Source organism: Phaseolus vulgaris, chromosome 7, assembly GCF_000499845.2.
Source record: "Phaseolus vulgaris cultivar G19833 chromosome 7, P. vulgaris v2.0, whole genome shotgun sequence".
NCBI lineage: Eukaryota > Viridiplantae > Streptophyta > Magnoliopsida > Fabales > Fabaceae > Phaseolus > Phaseolus vulgaris.
The window spans coordinates 1,140,408-1,160,048 of NC_023753.2; the positions used below are offsets into that span (position 1 = coordinate 1,140,408).

Consider the following 19,641-nt stretch of genomic DNA (forward strand, 5'->3'; position numbering starts at 1 on the left):
AGTGTAAATCAGGGTAGAAAGCTATAAAAAATCTTGGACCTTTCTTAGCCAAAAAGGAAAAAAAACTCTCATCTGGGTTACATTGATTTCAAATTGACCCACTTTTTGTTTTAAATTATTTCTCAAACCATTTTTTTACAACAATATTATATTAACATGTAATTCATAGTATAAAAAAATACATTTTATCATTTTTATATAAAGAAAAACTGATAGTTTAAATAAAAAATAATATTATAAATCAGTGCAAGTTGTCAAAATAACAAAAATAACAAAATTTGTCACAGCTGGAGCCCACATCGCAGAAGACATACGCGGATGTTCGAGAAACATCGTCACATCATCAACAAGAACGAAAACGTTTTCTATTCCCACCGTCTCACACGAACACGAACACTACTTAACCTAACATCGCATGCAATCTATTTAAGAACAACATAAATGGTCTGAAGAAGATCAAGAACACGCGTCAACACCAAAGACACTTTCAAATTTCAACCCTTCAATTTTCTATTCTCAAAACCCAAAAAACCATTCGTATTTTTATTTTTTGATTTTTCTTGGTCACTAAAACTCTCACTTTCTTTCTCTTTCGCGGATCCATTTTATGAAAATAAAATTTTATTTTATTGGATGTTGATATTGTTATGATAGTATGAATTTTTATTATTATTATGATGATTATTATTATTATTATTATTAATATTATTTGAAGAGAAAGAGAAGCATTAATCTGTGCCTTTAACCCTGATGCAATCTATCAGGAAGTCCTTCAAATCTTATGGTTCGTTCAAACAGTCAAAAAGGTTTTCCGGCGCCGGAAACCACGATTCCGACCACGAGCAGCTGCCTATTCTCCTCGACCAAGAATCGCACCGCCACACCGCAATGCCCGCCGGCGACTACGTCGTCAAGATAGACGACGGCGCCAACCCCCCGCAGGGCAACAGGATTTGGCGCGAGTCCAGCTACGAGTTTTGGAAGGGCGAAAGCTCCTCCTCCGCCGCCGCCGCGAGCGACCAGAGTTTTGATTTTCGGCAGACGGAGGACCCGCCGTCGCAGCTGATAGGGCGGTTCCTCCACAAGCAGCGGGCCTCCGGCGAGATGCAGCTGGACATGGATTTGGAAATGGAGGAGCTCCAGCGCGACGCCGACGAGCGGAGGTTGACGCCGGTGGAGGAGTCTCCGGTGAACCTTCGCGTGTCCAGGGAGCTGAAGGTCTCCTTCGACGAACCCCTTTCCAATTCGACTCTCCTGGAACCGCAGACCGAGGCCTTCAGGAGAAGGCACAGCAAGGAATCTCCGACGATGACGGACTTCCAACGCCCTCCGCAGGTGCCGCAGTACGACCGTCGCCGCTCGCCCTCGCCGTCTCCCGTCAGCGACAGCGAGGTCCTTCGCTGCACCTCAAACGCCTCCTTCGAGAGAAACCTCTCCATGCAGAGAAAATCCGCGTTGTTGAAGGCCAAAACGAGATCCAGGTTGATGGACCCGCCAGAGGAACACGACAGAAGATCGGGGCGGGTCATGAAATCGGGTCAGCTCGTTTCCGGGTTTTTGGGAAAAAAGGGTGATGAGGAGGAAGACGACCCGTTTCTGGAAGAGGATATTCCTGATGAGTTTACCCAGACCCATTTCAGCTTCTGGATTCTTCTGGAGTGGGTGAGTTTGATTCTGATCATTGGGTTGTTGATAACCACCCTCTGCATTCCCCTTCTGAGGAGGAAGCATCTGTGGCAGCTCAAGTTGTGGAAATGGGAGGTTATGGTTCTGGTTTTGATCTGTGGGAGATTGGTGTCTGATTGGGTTGTTAGAATTGCTGTGTTCTTCATTGAGAGGAACTTCCTCTTGAGAAAAAGGGTGCTGTATTTTGTGTACGGTGTGAGGAAAGCGGTTCAGAATTGTGTTTGGTTGGGGCTGGTGTTGATTGCATGGCATTTGTTGTTTGATCAGAGGGTGCAGAGGGAGACCAACAGTGATATCCTTGAGTATGTTAACAAGGTGTTGGTGTGTTTCCTTGTGGGGACTCTGGTGTGGTTGCTCAAGACTCTCATGGTTAAGGTCTTGGCCTCTTCTTTCCATGTCAGTACCTACTTTGATAGGATTCAGGAGTCACTGTTCAATCAGTTTGTGATCGAGACGCTTTCGGGGCCTCCATTGGTGGAGATTCAGAGGGCTGAGGAGGAGGATGAGAGGCTTGCTGATGAGGTTCAGAAGCTGCAAAATGCTGGGGTTACCATACCCCCTGACCTCAGAGAAACTGCTTTTTCTAATATCAAGAGTGGGAGGATCAGGAGTGGAGTGCTCAAGAGCCCCAGAGGAAAGAGTGGCAAGTTTTCTCGGCCTCTTTCTAAGAGATCCGATGATGGTAATGTCATCACCATTGATAACCTGCATAAGCTCAACCCCAAGAATATCTCTGCCTGGAATATGAAAAGGTTGATGAACATGGTCCGGCATGGGGCTTTGAGTACCTTGGATGAACAGATAATTGATAGCGCCAATGATGATGAGAATGCCACACAAATTAGAAGTGAAAACGAGGCAAAAGCTGCTGCTAAGAAAATATTTCACAATGTTGCTAGGCGTGGGTGCAGGTTACTTGTACCTTCATCTGTTGTTTGCTGCATACAATTTTCCATAATTTCAACTTTTTCTAGTTTGTAGAATCCTTTTTTCCGTTTTCTCATTGCTTTCTGTTTTGCAGGTATATATACCCGGATGACTTGATGCGATTTATGCAAGAAGACGAAGCTGCAAAAACCATGAATCTCTTTGAAGGAGCATCTGATTCTGGGAGAATAGGCAAAGGAGCCTTGAAGAACTGGGTGGTGAGAATTAACTAACATAACATATAACATATAAAATATGCAGCGCAATTTGAAGAAAAGAACTGGATAGATATATTTACTGTAGTGTCGAAAACATGTAGTTTCTGTTATATCTCCTTTTTCTATTCATTTTTCGATTACTTTACTTGATGTTTTCTTCTACATTTTCAGTATTGGTTCCATGACATTATTTATTTGTCACAAACCTTGGCTTATATAATTAATAGTGTGTTTACCAAATCTCAGTTGGAAGGGGTTGTAGTAGAATCCAATTCATTTCTTAGAATCTGTCTCTGTCAGTTGCACAGATGACACAGTAATGCACACAAGATTGACATCATATAATTTAACTTGCCCATGTCATTTTTCTACTCCAATTCATTTTTAATGGACGCATGTTCTCTCACATGCTTCAAAAGATAGTTTTGTTCTTATGAATAATTTTTGCAGAGGTCAGAGTCAATATTTTGATCCTCGACTGGTTTTGATTGATGTTACATGCAACATTTTGTGCTTTGCTTTTATAGCATTTACAGATTGTGTTTATGTTTAATTTATGGTTACATGCAACTGTTTATGCTGGCTTTTATAGTATTTACAACAGTATTCTGCATTTAACTACTCAGGTCAATGCCTTCAGGGAAAGGAGAGCACTTGCTTTGACACTGAATGACACAAAAACGGCAGTGAACAAACTTCACAGAATGCTCAATTTTATAGTTGCAATTGTTGTACTGATTATTTGGCTCTTGATATTGGAACTTGCCACCACCAAATTTCTTGTCTTTTTGAGTTCCCAGGTTGTCTTGGTTACATTTATATTTGGAAACACCTGCAAGACCATATTTGAAGCAATAATTTTCCTATTTGTCATGCACCCATTTGACGTGGGAGATAGATGTGAAATTGATGGGGTTCAGGTAATGTTCATCCATTCACCAGTTTACAGATTCTGTTTTCATGCAGACAGAGCCTAATTTCTCCCTCATGTTTGCTCACCAATTTCAGATGGTGGTAGAAGAAATGAACATATTGACAACCATATTTCTGAAATTTGATAATCATAAGGTGATCATCCCCAACAGTGTCCTTGCCACCAAGGCTATATTTAACTACTACAGGAGTCCTGACATGTCAGATATTATCGAATTCTATGTACACATATGCACCCCAGTTGAAAAGATTTCACTCATTAAACACAGAATAAACAGGTATGTGCTGAAAAATGTCTGTCTCTTTTGTCTTGTTGTTTCCCTTTTGTTATCTGAGTGCTTGAAAGTTGAAACTACTTATGGTCACAAAATGCAGTTTCTGTGAAAACAAGAAGGAGCACTGGTATCCTTCACCTATCATAGTAATCAGGGATTATGATCAATTAAACATGGTGAAAATGGCTATCTGGCCAAATCATAAAATGAACTTCCAAGATCAGGGAGAAAGGTATATAAGGAGATCCCTTTTGCTTGAAGAGTTGCTCAAGACTTTCAGGGAGCTGGACCTTAACTACCGTCTCCTTCCCATGGACATTAACGTGAGATCAGTGCCTACCTCTTCTGAAAGGCTTCCACCTAGTTGGTCAACAATTCAAGGTTGAGTAGAAGCAAATTCATGTAATTCATAGCTCCATTTTGTGTGGAATACCGCGGCACTAACTGCTAGGAAATCCTATATTTTAGCAGGATAGCATGTGTAAAGAGAATGTCTTTGGTCTTTTTTAGTTAGATTAGTCTCATATGTACCAAGTTTAGTCTGTAGTTTTTCCATGTATGTCTTTCTCATGTACTAGTTGTGTTGAAATCAGTAGTATTAATGGCTACCTTCTTTATACTTTCACTATCACATTCACTCCAAGTTCCCTGTTTCTACCTTGCCTTTCCCCCAACATAAAGAGAGATATCTTATAAATCCACGCGTTTCAAAATTCTGGAACTCAACCAAATCAAAGTTTGCAATGCATATTTTCCTCTTATCTCTTCATATTAATGCACTTATTTTGAAGATACTGAATAGTTCTATGTTTATTCAGAATCAGGGGAGATAAACAAGATGTTGTTATCGATATAAAATTGTTTATTATTCGATATCAGAGGATATTAGTGAAAAAAGTAATGATTTAGCAACAATGAGACTATGTCTCTTAAATGTCTCTTAAATGATGTGTTTGAGTCGGGCACACATATCGAATATTGACAATCGTACGAGTGCATTTGTTGAATTTGACAATTTTAACATGTACATTACTTTTTTAAAAACTCAAATTTATTATACAAATTTTTATTTTAACTATAAAAATAAAGAAACAAATATTTTTCAACCAGTCATAAGATATATATTTTTGCTAAAAATAATATTTCAGAAAAATATTATTTAACAACATTACTTATATGGGAATGTAACATGAGGATGACACTGTATTTAGTATTTCAGAAAAATATTAGCAAAGAAAGCCCCCATATCCCATTTAAGAATAGCAGTCAAATACAGACATATATTGCAATATTTAAGTCAGAGTAGGATAAGTAACTCATCCATTACCAATCATGTTACAAGATAACTGCGTGGCTAAGAGCTATTTAATGTTCCACAATCATAACCTGTCTTGTTCAAAATTTGACTAGCTAAGAATGTAGCCAAGATGTTTTCCCTCAAAAAAGTAACAATTTTGGACTCAGTCTGCTGAATACGACCCAACATATAATCTGTAGCAGTGACATCAATGCTTCTCCATCTTCTCTCCCTTGCATATTTCTTCAAGCTTTCCTCAATCCTTTTGTAATGCACCTCTTCTTCATCTTTCTCTTTCATATCTCTTCCTGCTTCTTTGGAAAAGGCCTCAGCCAAGCATCTGGCTAAAACAACCCCATCCTCTAAAGCACAACACCCTCCCTGCCCAAGGTCAGGAGTCATGGGGTGGAGAGCATCTCCAGCAATGCAAACATTGCCCTTACTAATATTCCCCATCATCAGATCCCAGGGATGTCTATATCGCAGTGGAGCTGATATTAAACTCTCTTCTTCCGTTTTTTCTATGAAGGCTCTAGCATCACTTGGCATGTTCTCAAGCTTTTTTAACACATATTGTTTCAGTTTGGCAGGGTTCTCTGCTAGCTCTTTCTCTGCAAGGAAATCAAAGGTGACAACCGTAAGCATATTTTAAATGTCTTTACCATATCTAGTGAATGAATGATATGATATTTTCTCAGTACAAGTTTCCACAGTAAAGAACTTGTGTTTGTGAAAAATAACCTTGGCTGGTGGGTTTCCAATTGAAAAACCCGCACACCGTCTTTTCATCACAAGGAACAGCACCAGCTCGAATACCATTGCCAAAAAATAATATTTTGTTCATGGTTGAAATTTATAGTAATACATATATTATAATTAATTTTACATTTCTGATATAATATTTTTCTTTGTCCTTGTTAATTTGGTGGTTCCTTTGGCAATCCGCTTAGAACTTAGGAGGCACAATAAGATTGGGCCGAATAGGGTCAAATGGGTAGAAGGTTGGGGCAAATTCTTCCTACACCTAATTTTTTGAACGCACCCAAATATAATTTTAATTTTAAAAAAATGTCATTCATTTCGAAAATAAAAATCTGAAATTGGAAATAATACATTTTGAAAAAAAAAATTCACATTCTGGAAAAAGAGATCCAGAAGAAATTATTGTGTTCCGGAAATAAAAATCTGAAAAAAAAATGAAAATTTGATTCCAGATAAAAAATTCCGCAATACAACAGACAATTTCTCTCTGCACCGTATCATTTAAAACACGCACCAACATAAAATTTAAAACTCAACATTGTCCTTGGCTTCATTTTTGCTTATGGATGCAGAAATCCGGAAGTGATTGTTATATATTCCGGATTTCAATATCCAAAAGGTTATTTTCGTACTTCATTTAAGTTTCCGGATGACCATATTCAGAATTGAGTTATGAGTTCCGAATTTCCATATCCAAAATGGTGTGCTGTAAATGATGTCGAGAATCGAGTTCTAGAACTCATTTATGTTTACTTACATATCTTGATATCCAGAAGTCATTTATGTTGTCCATGTAAGCTTCTGAATGACGAAATCTAAAAGTGACATATTAGTTCAAAATTTATATGTTCAGAATTTTGTAATTTGATTTACAAATATGAATATCCAAATTTTTTTAAAAAAATTATTAAAAACAAAAAAATATTTCGCGTTAGTATATTGGACACGAGTTTAAATTATCAGCCTACTTTTGAAAAAAAATCCAGAAATATGTTATAAAAAAAAAATTCCAAATGTAATTTTACATTACCTTTATTTGATAGCATTTTCGTCTTTTCATATAGAAATTCAGTGAAATTATATATTGATGTAGAAAGTAATTGGCGAAGGTTGGTCCTAAGCGAGGTTCTAGCGTCCGTTTTCTATTTTTATTTATTTATTTATTTGAAACATTATTTGTTAATTTGAAGCATTGTAATAGGTTTTAGGAGGGAAGAAGCAAAGAAATGAATGAAGAAAGGTTGTACTGAAAAGTAAATGGCGAAAGCAAACCTTTCGAGTCTCGTTCACGAACTCCGTGAACGCATAGCTGCTTCCTCTTCCACTCCCACTCCCAACAACCCCTCAGACGACGTCGCTTTGGAGGTCCGGTTCCGTACCGTTCTCCCCAACCTCCTCCACGCCTACGTTCTTCCTTCTTCCTCCTCCTCCTCCGGTACCTCTCACTCCGATCTTCTCCTTCTCCTTCTCCTTCTCCTTCTTCTTCTTCTTCTTCTTCTTTTTCTTCTTCTTCTTCTTCTTCTCATTCTTCTTCTTCTTCTTCGTATTAACTATGAATGCAATGTTACTCACTATTACTATTACTTGCCATTCCTTCTTATCTCACTCTCATTATCAATGCAGGCAACCAGAGAGAAGTGATTGCTGTCGTGAAGCTTATCTCTCACACCGCCAGAAACTTCCCCGGAGTATTCTACCACGGCAAGCCCTCCGCCGTTTCGCCAATCGTCGCGCGAATTCTTCCATTCTTTGCTCAACCTCTCTTCCGGTCTCTCGCTCTCTCTCAACTACTCGCTCTACTTTTATTTTCCTTGCTCTATTCTCTTCTCACTCCTCTCCCTAATTTCAGATCTCGCCACGGCGTCTTCTTCGAAGCTATCGGTTCTCTTCTCGCGCTGCTTCGCTCCGGAGCCAGAGATGCTTACCGCCAGTTTTTCGTCGATTCCATGTCGCTCATTCAAGGTATGAAGCTACGCGTAAATTACAGTTATGAACTCCACGTGTTTGTTGCGGTAGTTCGAAACTATGTTTCTGTTTTATTGTGTATGATGAATTGATGTGATATGTATGTATGCTAGTTTTGTGTGTGTGATGAATTCACGGTGATGTGTTTGGTTTTTGCAATCGCAGATACTTTGTACGTGGCTTCGCTCGATGTTAATGGATCCTCCAGGGTGACGCTCAAGTGCTTTTGCGAGTTCTTTTCTGGAGTTGAAGACCTTCCGTCCGACAACAAGCCGGCTGATGGCTGCGGTTTACTGGTTGACCTCACTGGCCGCAGCCGATGGCAACCGTTTGCAACGTGGATTTTGAAGCTTCTCAGTAAATGTCTCACTGAAGGAACGCTTTATGTTGAAGGATTGATCCATGCGTCCTTTATTTCTGCTGCGTGCTCTCTTTTATGCTATGGGGACGGTGACCTGCATATGGTGTGTAATGGTTGACGAAATTTAGAATTTGAGTTTGAGTTTTTCACTTGATTTTACTTACGTTATTTTCTGGGCGATACAAATTATTTGACTATTTGTGACGTTATGGAAGGCATGCTTTGACTTTGTACACATCATTGGAACGGTGACAAACTATGATGTCATTCCTTATCAGAATTTAATCCTGTCAATAACTACTATCTTGGGTATGGACAAGGAGGGGCTTCCTGTTTTCAGGTTTGGTTTTTATTTAAAAAGAAAAATCATGTACTTGGCTTTAATAACAAACTATATTCCATTAGATTCTTACGTTTGCTGCATTTGTATAAATGTAGATGACCTTAATTATAACTTTTTTCAGTATACGAGATTGCTTATTAACAAACATTAGGATTCTACACCTGCAGAAACATGGCTTATGATTCCTCGATGGGTATTTGCCTTAATACACTCTACTCTAGCTGTCCAGAAGATATTGTAAAATTAAACGCTGCTGATTTAGTCAATGTATTCCTTCAATCGTTGGGGAGAACCAAAAGCCATCAACTTAAGGTTAATATCGATACTTAAATTTTCTTAGACCAATTTAGTTAACTGGGAAGCTATTCATTGATTCACTTCTCATTCCGGAATATGATGAATTTGAGCTACTGAATGGTTGAGTTTGAAGAGGATCTGATAGAAGTCCTTTCAGGTTGCATTATGCAGTGCCTATGCTAGGATTGCTCAAGTTTGTCCTCCTCATATCTGGAAGCCAGAATATCTCATATCTGCACTTTATCATTCGGAACCATGTTTGCCTTTGATAGAGTGCTTCGAGGTAGCTCTATCTACTCTTGGCCCACATTTTGTTAGGGGAATCCTAGGAAACAACGAGGATTTAACTGTGTTAGCATCTGAAGATACGTCAACCGAAAGCACGAGGCTTGGCCAAAAGAGGCCTATTCGGGATATGGATATTTTAAGTATGAAGAGACAAAAATTGAATGAAGAAATTGTTGTTGCTGATGCCAGTCTTGACATGGAATGTAGAAGTGGTTATATAGTTACTTGCCAAACTGTAGAAGGTTATGCTAGCCATATGAATAAATCTCTTATTTCATTTGTTGATTCATTAAATGCTCCTGCTGTCAGACCTGGTTCTTTGAGGCCAGAAATTGCTTTATCTGCACTTAGCATTTTGTGCATTACCTTCTCTATTTATCCAGAGATTGATCTGTCTCTCAGAATCTTTCAGCAGATGCTTGCATGGCTTCCATGGATAGCTGATCAGGTTGGTACTGTTTCAAATTTCTGTTATATATATATATTTATATATATTTTGTTTCCAATAAATTAACTTGCTGGTGTTATAGGCAAAACAAGGAAATTCAATTACTGTAGATATTTCCACATACTTGGAAGGAATTCACAGTGTATTGCTTGAGCAAAGTAAGCTTTACCTTGCATATATTGATACCGTCATTTAACTTTTCCTTTCCTTAGCAATAAAATGTTATACTTCTTCCCAGCTGTTTAAATTACTGTGCTTATTTGTTTGATGGAAAGTTATAAGGACTCTCTGCATTCTCTTAGTGGTTAGAGTTGGATCCCATATCGTAACCAGATTATAATAAGTGAGGTGCAAACCTTACCTTACAAGCCGATTTTGTGAAGTTTAGTTAGGTATAAATCCACTTACTAAAATGGTATCAGAGTCATTTAGAACCTATCATAGTCAAGTTCTTTGGAGCTATTATGCCACCGTTATTTGATTCCGACCATCCATAAATATATAATCAAACCTCGAGATGTTCATTCCTCGACGTTAGGGGTGTGTTACCGATCTCACATCGACTAAGAATAAGACCTGTTAAGCATAAACACACTTTACCAAGAGTCAGAATTGAATATGAGAATTCTTTTACATATCCTTTATTTTTATTTACTCTACTTATATCATAAATTTGTGGTGTTTGGTAGTTCATGCTTATGATTTGTATCACTTTGTAATTTTTCTCAATCAGATGCATCTCTCGAAGAACACAACCCTTTAGATGATGAGAAGTACCATGTAGACCTCACACTTGTGCTTAAACTTCCCTGGACTCATATGTCTGTTGCTATTGATAACCATTGCCCATGGAAAACAAAATGCCTTGCTCTTCAAGTAGTATCAAAGCTAGGCCCAAGCTTGAACAGAAAAGTTGTTCTTGAAGTTTTAGATCTGGGTCTTCGTGATGAAGTTGAAGAAGTCAGAACTGAAGCCGTCATTTCTATGCCAGTGATGGTTTTATGGTCTGTTCTTGATATACCATCTCATGTTTTTGAAAGGATGGAGTAAGTGAACTGTGGATATTTTCTGGTACATAATTTCAAGAAACATGTTGGTCAGATTTGTCATTCAGTTAGTTTGAATACAGGCCCTTGATTAACTTGAAGTTACTCGTTAGATTTAAAATCTGAATTGCAGGAGCTGATTGAAAGAATTTATTTTATTTTAACATTATTAAGTATGGATATATGGTGGAAGTAAAGCGTAAATTAGGTTTGGATAATCTATACCTAATGAGCTAGTTTTTTGGTGTTGACTTAGACCCAGCTCCAATTCAAGAGTTTTCAACAGTTTTTTCCATTCCTAATTTATTATAGTTGATCCTTGTTCTTAAGCAAGTTTTTTATTTTCCCCATCGTGTATGTATTTGTTATTTTTTTTGCATCAGTTGGAAGTGTTTGGTTGTGTGTCTGAATTAAATTTTGAAGAAACAAATCCTCTGGTAACCTGGTTTTTTTGCTTTTTCCTATCCAACACGCAGGTACTTAAAGAGAGATAATGAGAAGGTTAAGAAACTTCTTCCCACATCTCTTGGTCTACTGTCATGTATTTATGGATGCAAAAGATCTGTATCTGATTCAAATATAAACGAATGCAAATTATTTGTAAATGTGAAAAGTGGAAGAACGTGTTCGACAGTAGATTGTTTACTGCAAGGTTTCTTCTGTTCAAAATGCAATGGCAATTTTATTTGCAATCTAGATGAGAAGCAAGCTCCAATCATTCTCCGTTCTGGTACACATGGAGTAGATCCAGATTTTAGTTTTGACCATACTTTCATTCAACTACAATCTTTATTTTTTGAACTTCTATTTGATGAGTCATCCGAAGATGTCCAAATTTCCTGTGTGAGAGTTATTCATCAGATCCTTGCACACGGAGCTTCTGATATTCTGCTAAAAACAAGATTGAAGTGGATAAAATGTTTGGAGTTTCTTCTTACTTGCAGGAGCAAGGAATTGAGAGAAGCATTTTGCAGTCAGATTAGATTCTTTGTGGATGATCTTATTTTGAGTTCAATTTTTGCTGGAGATGCCGATAAAAGCAAGGAAGAAAAATTTCTAGATAAAATTAAACATGCCATGACCATTGCTGGTAGTCCACATATATTGGAGACTTTAATGGAATGTACAGCAGAAATAATGGTTGCTGTCAATATAGATAGCAAACTTTTTTTATGTTCTCTTATACTGCTTGTTGATCAACTTGATAGCACACACATGACTGTAAGAATGAATGCATCACGGTTAATACACAGATCTTGCTATTTCCATCTTAAAGGAGGTCTCGAGTTAATTCTTTCAAAAGATGTTCGTATTTGTAGTGAACTGTATGATTATCTCTCTGGAAGACTTGCCAGCCGCCCAATCTTAGTGAGAGAGTTTGCGGAAGCTGTTTTTGGTGTTGAAACCAAAGAACTTGTCAAAAAAATGATTCCTTTTGTTCTCCCAAAGCTTGTTGTGTCTCAGCATAATAGTCAAGCAGTTGACACCTTATATGAGTTAGCCAAGTGTTTGAACACTGACATGGTGCCTCTGGTAGTTAATTGGCTACCAAAAGTTCTTGCTTTTTCTCTTCATCAATCCGATGACCAACAATTAATTACTGCCGTGCAGTTTTACCATGCACAGACGGGTTCTGACAAGAAGGAAATATTTGCGGCTGCTTTGCCTGCTCTTCTAGATGAACTTGTATGCTTTACAGATGGTGGCAATTCAGATGAGATAACTAGAAGGTAATTTGTGTATATTTCTGAAACTTGGTTTTAATTTGGTTCGTAAGTGGAAAACTTTCATACCTGGATATTAATCTTTGAAATTTGTGTTTTTGTTGGAAACTATGACACTGTCATCTCTGATTTAGCTATATCAAGGATTATTATGTAAGGGTTGTTTGTTTCACGTTATCTTTTTTCATTTCTGGGAATGTGAAGATGGGACTAAATATTCCCACCTTTGTTATAAGGTTATAAAAATATATTCTCAGGTATATTTATTCTCAGGAAAATTAGGCCTTCACATTTTTTTTTATTCCCACAGGAATGGTGTTATTGTCTACAACAACTACCTATTCCCACTGCATTCTCTTACTTTCTTTTTTATATTATTTTTGTTTTTCAATTTTTTAATTAAATAAAATTTAACTTTTTTTTCTTAAATTTATTGAATACCAACCAAACATGTTTGTGGGAATATCATTCTTGGTATAATTTCCAGAGAATATGATTCCTGGGATTACAAAATCATAACAAAAGCCCCCTAATTTGTTTTTATAAATTCTTGATTGGCCAAATTGGTTTGTTTCACTGTGGAAATTTCTTTCTTGATTAGCAACTTTATTAAATCTCACATTTCTTTGGGGTATAACCTTCCATCATAAACCAAACAAGGATTCATACCTTAGTGCAGAGTTATAATGAAAAAAATTGCAATGGAAGTACGTAGAAGTTTTGCTTGTCCTTGATTCATCATTCTTCTGTTTGTTGACAGGTTAGCAAGAGTGCCTCATATGATTAAAGACATTGCTAAAGTTCTCACTGGTGCAGAAGATCTCCCTCTATTTTTGAGGAATCATTTTGTAGGCCTTCTTAACAGTATAGACAGAAAATTGCTTCATGCTGATGATTTTATGCTTCAGAGGCAATCACTGAACCGTATTGAGTTGCTGATTAGGATGATGGGTTCTCATCTTAGTACTTATGTGCCAAAATTGATGGTTCTTCTCATGCATGCTATAGTTAAAGAGCCACTGCAAAAGGAGGGTCTGTCCGTCTTGCATTTTTTTATAAAGCAATTGTCTAAAGTATCTCCAGCTAGCATTAAGCATATTATTTCTCAAGTTTTTGCTTCCCTCCTACCCTTCCTGGAGAGAGACAAAGAAAATCCCTCAATACATTTGGACAAAGTGGTAACAATTTTAGAAGAACTTGTTCTTGAGAATAGGGTTATCCTAAAGCAGCATATATGTGAGTTTCCCCCATTGCCCAGCATTCCTGCTTTGACAGAAGTGAACAAAGCAATTGAGGATGCTCGTGGAACTATGACTTTGAAGGACCAATTGCGAGATGTTGTTGATGGTTTAAATCATGAGAACTTAAATGTGAGGTATATGGTAATGTGTGAGCTTCGCAAGCTTCTGGACTCAAGATGGAAGGATGTTACTGATCTGATAACTGCTGAAGCTGGTTCAGACTTGGATGTCTTGAGTTCTTTGATAACATCATTATTAAGAGGATGTGCAGAAGAATCAAGGACCACTGTTGGGAAGCGGCTGAAGTTAGTCTGTGCTGACTGTCTTGGATCCCTTGGTGCTGTTGATCCTGCAAAAGTAAAAGGTTTTTCATGTCAGCGTTTCAAAATTCAATGCTCTGATGATGACCTCATATTTGAACTGATACACAAACATCTAGCTCGAGCATTTAGATCTGCACCCGATACTGTTATTCAAGACTCTGCTGCATTGGCTATACAGGAGTTGCTAAAATTTGCTGGTTGTGAGGCATCGTTGGATGAAAGTGCTCCAACCACTACGTCACAGACACAAAAGGATGAAGATAATCGCAAAGCTGTTGTATCTAAGATTAAGAGTACTAATGGTAGTAAAGGGATGAATAACAGGGGCCATAAATTATGGGATCGGTTCTCTAATTATGTGAAAGAGATAATAGCCCCATGCTTAACATCTAGGTTTCAGCTTCCTAAAGTAGCTGCTGATTCAACATCTGCTGACCCTATTTACCGCACATCTATGTCCTTTAGAAGGTGGATATTCTGTTGGATAAGAAAACTAACTGCACACGCTACTGGGTCTCGTGCAAGCATCTTTAATGCTTGTCGTGGTATTGTGCGTCATGATATGCAAACAGCCATATATTTACTTCCGTACTTGGTTCTCAATGCTGTTTGTCACGGTACTGAGGAGGCACGTCAAGGCATAGCAGAAGAAATCCTGTCTGTTCTCGATGCAGCTGCATCAGAGAACAGTGGCGCTTCAGTTCATGGATTCAGTGGTGGTCAAAGTGAAGTTTGTATTCAAGCAGTGTTTACTCTTCTTGATAACCTAGGACAATGGGTGGATGATGTTGAACAGGAGCTTGCCCTTTCCAGTTCTCAACCATCAGTTTCGAAGCAACAAAAGTCAAAAGTCCAAAATTCAAATCCATTTACAGATCAGGTCCAACCCCTTTTACAGTGTAAATATGTTTCAGAGCTTCTGTCTGTGATTCCAAAGGTGACTCTTGCTAGGGCCTCCTTTAGGTGTCAGGCTCATGCAAGGTCCTTGATGTACTTTGAGTCTTATGTCAGGGAAAAGTCAGGTTCTTTCAACCCTGCTTCTGAGAGGAGTGGCATCTTTGAGGACCAAGATGTTTCACATCTAATGGAAATATATAGCTGTTTGGATGAGCCAGATGGACTATCCGGCTTATCTTGTTTAAGTAAATCATTGAGGTTACAAGATCAGCTGTTAATGAACAAAAAGGCTGGGAATTGGGCTGATGTTTTAACTTCTTGTGAACAAGCTTTGCAGATGGAGCCTACCTCATTTCAGAGGCATTCCGATGTCCTTAAATGTTTAGTAAATATGTGCCACCTTCAGGCCATGGTCACTCATGTTGATGGTTTAATTTCTAGGATTCCTCAGTACAAGAAAGCATGGTGCATGCAAGGTGTGCAGGCAGCCTGGAGGCTTGGCCGGTGGGATTTGATGGATGAGTACCTTGGTGGAGCTGAAGAAGATGGTTCGGTTTGTAGTAGCTCTGAAAGTAATACTTCATTTGACTTGAATGTTGCCATGATTCTCCAGGCAATGATGAAGAGGGACCGTTTCTCTGTCGCAGAAAAAATCGCTTTATCCAAGCAGTCACTAATTGCTCCCCTTGCTGCTGCAGGAATGGATTCTTACATGCGAGCCTACCCATTTGTTGTAAAACTGCACTTTCTACGGGAATTGGAGGATTTCCATTCTGTACTGGGTAATAATTCTTTCTTAGAGAAATCTTTTCACTTAGATGATCAAGCTTTCTCTAAATTACTGGACAACTGGGACAATCGACTCAGGTTTACACAGTCATCACTCTGGGCTAGAGAGCCTCTCCTGGCTTTCAGAAGACTGGTATTTGGTGCAAGCGGCCTTGGTGCTCAAGTTGGCAATTGCTGGCTTCAATATTCGAAACTGTGTCGCCTGGCTGGTCATTATGAAACCGCCAATAGAGCAATTTTGGAAGCTCAGGCCTCTGGTGCACCTAATGTCCACATGGAAAAGGCAAAACTTCTCTGGAGCACACGGCGGTCTGATGGTGCCATTGCAGTGTTGCAACAATCTCTCTTGAACATGCCTGTTGAGGTTTTAGGTTCTGCAACAATATCATCTATTACTAGCTTGTCCCTCTTACCACTTAATCCACAGCCAATTGTTTGTGAAAGTCAGGCCATGAATGAAAATAGAGACATTGCGAAGACCCTTCTTCTGTACTCTAGGTGGACTCATTACACTGGACAGAAACAGAAGGAAGATGTAATAAATCTTTATACCAGGGTGAGGGAATTGCAGCCCAAATGGGAGAAAGGGTACTTTTATATTGCTAAGTATTGTGATGAGGTACTTGTTGATGCCAGGAAACGACAGGTGGAGAATTTTGAACTTTGTCCTAGACCGATTCCTTCAGCAACTGTTGCTGCTGGCTCATCAAACCTGAATGGTGAGAGGCGGTGGTGGTCCTATGTTCCTGATGTACTGTTATTCTATGCAAAAGGACTTCACAGGGGACACAGGAATTTATTTCAGGCACTTCCAAGGTTATTAACCCTGTGGTTTGACTTTGGAAGCATGTATCAAAGAAGTGGTTCATCACACAAGGATTTAAAGACTGTACATGCGAAGGTGAGTTAGGGAAATTTCTTCTCTCTACTGCTTTCTTTGTGTTCAATACATGGAAATTCTTATTTTGCAATTGTAGTTTTTATACTGTGCTTTCTTTTCTTTTACTCTGGCAGGTAATGAGTATTATAAGAGGCTGTTTGAAGGATTTACCAACATACCATTGGTTGACAGTGCTACCTCAATTGGTTTCAAGGATTTGTCACCAGAATGAAGAGATTGTTCGACTGGTCAAACTTATCATTACCTCTGTTCTCCGCCAGTATCCACAACAGGGCCTGTGGATAATGGCTGCAGTTTCAAAATCCACTGTTCCTTCAAGGCGGGAAGCAGCAGCTGAAATCATACAAGCTGCTCGTAAAGGTTTCAGCCCAGGAAGTAAGGAGAACAGTTTATTTGTTCAATTTGCTACACTGATTGATCATCTGATCAAGTTATGCTTCCATGCTGGTCAGTCAAGATCAAAGACAATCAATCTCTCAACTGAATTCAGTTCTCTGAAGAGGATGATGCCCCTTGGAATTATAATGCCAATTCAACAATCTCTTACTGTTAATCTTCCAACATATGATGGGAATCTGGGCGATTCACGTATGTCTAATATCTTTTCGGCTACAGATCTTCCTACTATATTAGGCATTGCTGATGAGGCAGAAATTCTTTCTTCTCTTCAGCGGCCTAAGAAAGTAAGCTAATGATTTTCTACCTTAATATTTTTGTCTGGTTCTTGATATGCAGTTCACTTATTTTAAATGCATGGTGCGGTATAACACTGTTTTTGGGGTTTCCACATAATATCAATTGAGCAAGCATCATAACTCAGTGGACCAAATTATAATATTGGTACTTCTTGTTGTATACCTTTTTTTCGGTAGCATCAGTGTAACTTGATTGTTGGAGGGGCCAATTGGGCAGAGTATTGTGAGCATGTGGCATACTACAAGCATTAGTTGTTCTCTAATTAGGAGAAAGTGACTGGGGATAAGAACTGCATGGAAATTCTTTTGGGGTTGCATTCCAATTATTGATATTTGATCGAGATTCCTAACAAGAATTTGGCCTTGTATTTATTTGCAAAGATCTCATTACTGTATTCCTTCCACTGGACCATTTTTTACTTAGTAGAGTTATCGATTTTCATTAAATGTTATTTGCTTAAGATACTGGATAGGTCTAAAGAACTTGTTTTCCCAATGAACCCACCAATAAAAAATGCCACTATATTGTTGTCTTGTATCTTGTGTTCACCATCTTTTTACTCAATACCTTCGATTTCAGATTGTTCTATTAGGCAGTGATGGTCTTGAGCGCCCATTTCTTTGCAAACCAAAGGATGACCTTCGCAAAGATGCTCGCATGATGGAGTTCACTGCAATGATCAACCGATTGCTATCCAAATATCCTGAGAGTCGTAGAAGGAAGCTCTATATTCGAACATTTGCTGTGATTCCTCTGACAGAAGACTGTGGCATGGTAGAGTGGGTGCCTCATACTAGTGGACTTCGGCAAATTCTTCAAAACATCTATATTACCTGTGGAAAGTTTGATAGGCAGAAAACTAATCCTCATATTAAACAAATTTATGATCAATGTCAAGGTAAAATGCCAGAGGATGAGATGCTAAAGAACAAAATCCTTCCAATGTTTCCTCCCGTTTTCCACAAATGGTTCCTGAAAACGTTTTCAGAGCCTGCTGCATGGTTCAGGGCCCGTGTTGCTTATGCTCACACGACTGCAGTTTGGTCTATGGTTGGGCATATTGTGGGACTGGGTGACCGGCATGGTGAAAATATTCTTTTTGATTCTACCACTGGCGATTGTGTTCACGTTGATTTCAGTTGCTTATTTGACAAAGGATTGCAATTGGAGAAGCCTGAGCTTGTTCCTTTTAGGCTAACTCAGGTAATAGAAGCACATAATTGGAAAATATTTTGTAATCAATCATAATATTGTATTTTTCCCTCTGATGGCCATAGAATCATGGGCCGCTATTAGTGTAAGTCTTACTTTTCCAGGCTATTGCAGATCCTACACTTAAATCTTTGGGGAAAAATTCATCACTACTTTGAAATAAAGATTCATGACACCTATCAACACCTAGCTTTGCTAAATATTTTTGTTTCTCATATTTATGAATGCTTGCATAAATGTCCTAACGGATTGCAAAATAACCTACAGAACGTGATCGATGGCTTAGGTATAACTGGATATGAGGGTATCTTCTTGAGGGTTTGTGAAATTACACTTTCAGTGCTGAGGTCGCACAGGGAGACTCTCATGAGTGTGCTTGAAACTTTCATCCACGATCCTCTTGTGGAATGGACAAAATCTCACAAGTCCAGTGGTGTAGAAGTGCAGAATCCACATGCACAGGTTTGGTATTCAGTTTTTGTTTTCATATTGTTAATGTAATAGGTTTTAGCACCATCTGAAATTTATCATTTTCATGGAGGATAGTTTAGATGAAAATAATGTTGAAAAAAATCCAATTTATATGCCTGTTATTTTGTATCCAATTAAGTAGATAGTGGATTCCTATTTCTGATATCAGATTCCTTTAAAGCAGATAATTGTTGCAAGACACTAGAGCAATTAAATATAATTGTTTCTTTTATGGATTTTATCAGAGAGCAATTAGTAATATTGAGGCAAGGTTACAAGGAGTGGTTGTTGGGGTTGGAGCTGCGCCATCATTGCCACTTGCTGTAGAAGGTCAAGCTCGTAGACTAATTGCTGAAGCAGTCTCTCACAAGAATCTTGGAAGGATGTATATATGGTGGATGCCTTGGTTTTGAAGATTTGGATGGGTAGAGAGAAGTTCTTTCCATATTATTTCAGACAGGTACGCCATGATGTCATTAGTTTCATTTCCTTGGTTTAATTTTTGAGTATTTATGTGGATAGTCAATCTACAAATTCAACA

General features: G+C 38.4%; 3 protein-coding genes across 5 annotated transcripts; 2 read left to right on the plus strand and 1 right to left on the minus strand.

Moving 5' to 3' along the window:
• The first annotated feature begins 303 nt into the window (after positions 1-303).
• Positions 304-4,664, plus strand: LOC137828346 (mechanosensitive ion channel protein 6-like). Its single transcript, XM_068634869.1, has 5 exons — positions 304-2,597; positions 2,708-2,831; positions 3,458-3,751; positions 3,840-4,042; positions 4,140-4,664. Exons 1-5 carry the CDS (start codon positions 751-753, stop codon positions 4,423-4,425), a joined length of 2,754 nt encoding a protein of 917 aa, XP_068490970.1. The 5' UTR covers positions 304-750; the 3' UTR covers positions 4,426-4,664.
• A 674-nt stretch (positions 4,665-5,338) lies between these two features.
• LOC137827947 (monooxygenase 2-like) lies at positions 5,339-6,180 on the minus strand. Its single transcript, XM_068634328.1, has 2 exons — positions 6,078-6,180; positions 5,339-5,947 (listed from the first exon to the last, which is right to left on the minus strand). The coding sequence occupies exons 1-2, from the start codon at positions 6,178-6,180 to the stop codon at positions 5,394-5,396; spliced, it is 657 nt and encodes a 218-aa protein (XP_068490429.1). The 3' UTR covers positions 5,339-5,393.
• Positions 6,181-7,206: 1,026 nt separating this feature from the next.
• Positions 7,207-19,522, plus strand: LOC137829889 (serine/threonine-protein kinase ATR). 3 transcript variants are annotated; one of them, XM_068636909.1, is made up of 15 exons: positions 7,207-7,533; positions 7,722-7,866; positions 7,948-8,060; positions 8,229-8,527; positions 8,640-8,764; positions 8,935-9,079; positions 9,222-9,800; positions 9,883-9,958; positions 10,534-10,846; positions 11,323-12,576; positions 13,331-16,721; positions 16,835-17,404; positions 17,997-18,620; positions 18,897-19,091; positions 19,346-19,522. In XM_068636909.1, the coding sequence occupies exons 1-15, from the start codon at positions 7,356-7,358 to the stop codon at positions 19,511-19,513; spliced, it is 8,175 nt and encodes a 2,724-aa protein (XP_068493010.1). In that variant the 5' UTR covers positions 7,207-7,355; the 3' UTR covers positions 19,514-19,522. The 3 variants fall into 3 exon arrangements, with proteins under 3 accessions (XP_068493010.1, XP_068493011.1, XP_068493012.1); XM_068636910.1 differs by lacking the exon at positions 19,346-19,522 and having other exon boundaries at positions 18,916-19,055; XM_068636911.1 differs by lacking the exons at positions 18,897-19,091; positions 19,346-19,522 and having other exon boundaries at positions 16,835-17,309; positions 17,997-18,165.
• The last annotated feature ends 119 nt before the right edge of the window (positions 19,523-19,641 follow it).